Here is a 2,321-nt window from a genome sequence, read left to right as displayed (position 1 = left end):
AAACCACTGTAGGTTCCTGGGACCGAGAGAAGCCTGCTGGATTAAGAGAACAGCAAAGTATCCGGAAAAGCCCACTGTGAGTTGGGGAGTGGAGAGCCAGCAACACTGGGAGGTGTACAGGAGAGACTCCGAGACCCATTCAGCTGAAAGACAAGGGATAAGCAACAGTAGCCTGAAAGAACCCAGATTCTACCCACGTGGGAATGCAGGAGCAATACCAATCAATCTCAAAGACTTTTTTTTAGTAAGAACTTTCAATAAACACACACGCATATATACAGCCATCTCTTGCAGAGACAAGCAGCTAAGTGGTTCCACGTTCAGGAGAGGGTAGGCAAGTCAGCACCACCTGGCCGGTGGTTCACAAGGTGCTGAAGATGCTCCCATGTGTGTGCTCACAGCTACTTCATGTTTCTGAAGGGAAGGCCAACAAGTCTTGGAGACAGGCTCAGTGCAGACACACACACAGCTGGAGTCATGTGTAACAGCTGTGTTACAGGGTAAGGGAGATGAGAGTGAGCAGCTGGGAAAAGAACAAGCAAAAATCCTCTGAAGACTGTCAGGAAGTGTCTGCAGACAGTGTCCATCCATGGGAAGTCCAGTCAGAATTTGACAGAGAAGGAAGTCCCACATGAGCAACCCTTCTCTGCCTGGGGGTTGCTCACCACCTGGAAGGAGCTGCGAATCAGCTCCTGGCTGAAGTCCACCATGGAACCTTTCACGAAGGCCAGGCTGTCCACATCCACGACCACACGGGCACCACCTTGTTCAAACACCCTGCAGAAAAGCAGCATGTTTAACCATTACCTGTGCTGCAGACCCAACAGAGAAGCACAGCCTGAGCACTTTCCTTATCTCACAGGCTTCTTCCCTTCAATTCAAGACACGATCATGTCACGCACACCCTTCTTGTTACCTTTGCAAAGAACAGTCACACCCAACCACCACTACACCCCTTTGTCCTTGCCTGTCATCAGGATTGATAACTGTGTCCAAGGAAAACTTGTATTGGAATCCAGAGCAGCCACCTCCTTCCACCTGCAGCCTGAGAAACTCTGAGCCTTCTGTGATCTCCAGCAGCCTCTGCAAAGAAGAAAAGGCAGAGGATTAAAAGACCTGATGAACGAACGGGTGAACACTCAAACACCTCCCCTATGTGCCCAGGGTAGGCCAAGCAGTTTGGAATCCCTCCCAGAGGCGCCCGAGCTGCCTCCCGGGGTCCCTACCTTCACGCAGCTCTCGCTGAGGAAGACCTGTCCCTCGCTGGGGTCGGTCTCCGTCGGGCCCGCCTGGGAGAAGGACGATGCCCACTGCAGCGGGTGGCCAACTGCGGGACCCGGCGCGGGCCTCGGCAGCGCTCGTCCTCGGCACAGCGGAGCGGGACACCAGCTGCCTCAGGGAGAGGGGAGGAAAGGGGGAGCCTCAGAGGGGTCCCCGTCGAGGGCAGCCGGCCCGACCCCGCACTGGGCAGCGCGCTCGGCCCCCACCCCTGCCGCCACCCCCTGCCGCAGAGCGGCGACACACGGGGACACTCGACACCCCCCGACGGGCCAAGGGGACCGAGCGGGCCCGCCCCCGCCGCGGAGCGGTACCTCGTCCGGCCTCCCAGCGCCAACCTCCACCAGCGGCTCAGCGCCCCCGGCGCCGCCATGCTGCCCGCCGCGCCCGCCTCACGCCCCGCCTGCATCCGCCCATTGGCTGTCCGCCGCCGCCGCTTCCGGCGAAGGCCGCCATGGCGCCCGCCGAGGCGGAAGTGCTGAGCCCGCGGGGGTTGCTAGGCAACGCGCTGCCCGCCCCACTGGGCCGGGGGCGGTGGCGCCGGCACCTCCACCGTGCGGGCCGAGCCGGCCGGGCGGGCGGCGCGGCCCCGGAGGCAGCGTCCCTGCGCGGGCAGAGCTCGGCTGCTGGCTCGGTAAAGCCAGCAAAGCCGCTAGAGCTTTGCACAAAGGCACGAAGCCACCGTTCGTCCGTGGGAGTGTTTGCTTCCACAAGTAGCAACACTCACGGAGGGAAATAAACAGCAATAAACCAATAAAGAGTAATAAAATAAATACCGCAGTGCTCTCCAGCAGAGCGTGTTTGCCCTGGAATTAGCTGTGAGGGTTGTTTATTCTGAGCAGTACCCGCAGACCCTGAGAGGGATGGGGTGCTGCCGCGGGGCAGTTAGGCAAGCAGAGGCGCAAACGGGGCTGGGCTGAAGGGGTTCAGGGTTTTTCCCTGATCCCGGCGTTTCTGGTTTGCTCTTCTTTATCAGGCGGGGACTCAGCTCAGAAATCCCCGTGGAGGCCGGTCTTCCTTCGGGTGGGTGCTTATGGCCCTGG

General features: G+C 59.7%; 1 protein-coding gene across 1 annotated transcript; it reads right to left on the bottom strand.

Moving 5' to 3' along the window:
* Nucleotides 1–225: 225 nt before the first annotated feature.
* ISCA2 (iron-sulfur cluster assembly 2) lies at nucleotides 226–1,702 on the bottom strand. Its single transcript, XM_075151562.1, has 4 exons — nucleotides 1,593–1,702; nucleotides 1,227–1,389; nucleotides 968–1,083; nucleotides 226–777 (listed from the first exon to the last, which is right to left on the bottom strand). The coding sequence occupies exons 1-4, from the start codon at nucleotides 1,685–1,687 to the stop codon at nucleotides 603–605; spliced, it is 549 nt and encodes a 182-aa protein (XP_075007663.1). The 5' UTR covers nucleotides 1,688–1,702; the 3' UTR covers nucleotides 226–602.
* Between the last annotated feature and the right edge of the window lie 619 nt (nucleotides 1,703–2,321).

The sequence above is a fragment of the Calonectris borealis genome, chromosome 5, assembly GCF_964195595.1.
Source record: "Calonectris borealis chromosome 5, bCalBor7.hap1.2, whole genome shotgun sequence".
Taxonomy (NCBI): Eukaryota; Metazoa; Chordata; class Aves; order Procellariiformes; family Procellariidae; genus Calonectris; species Calonectris borealis.
Note: the sequence above shows the minus strand (reverse complement) of the source record. Positions and strands in the feature narration are given on the sequence as shown.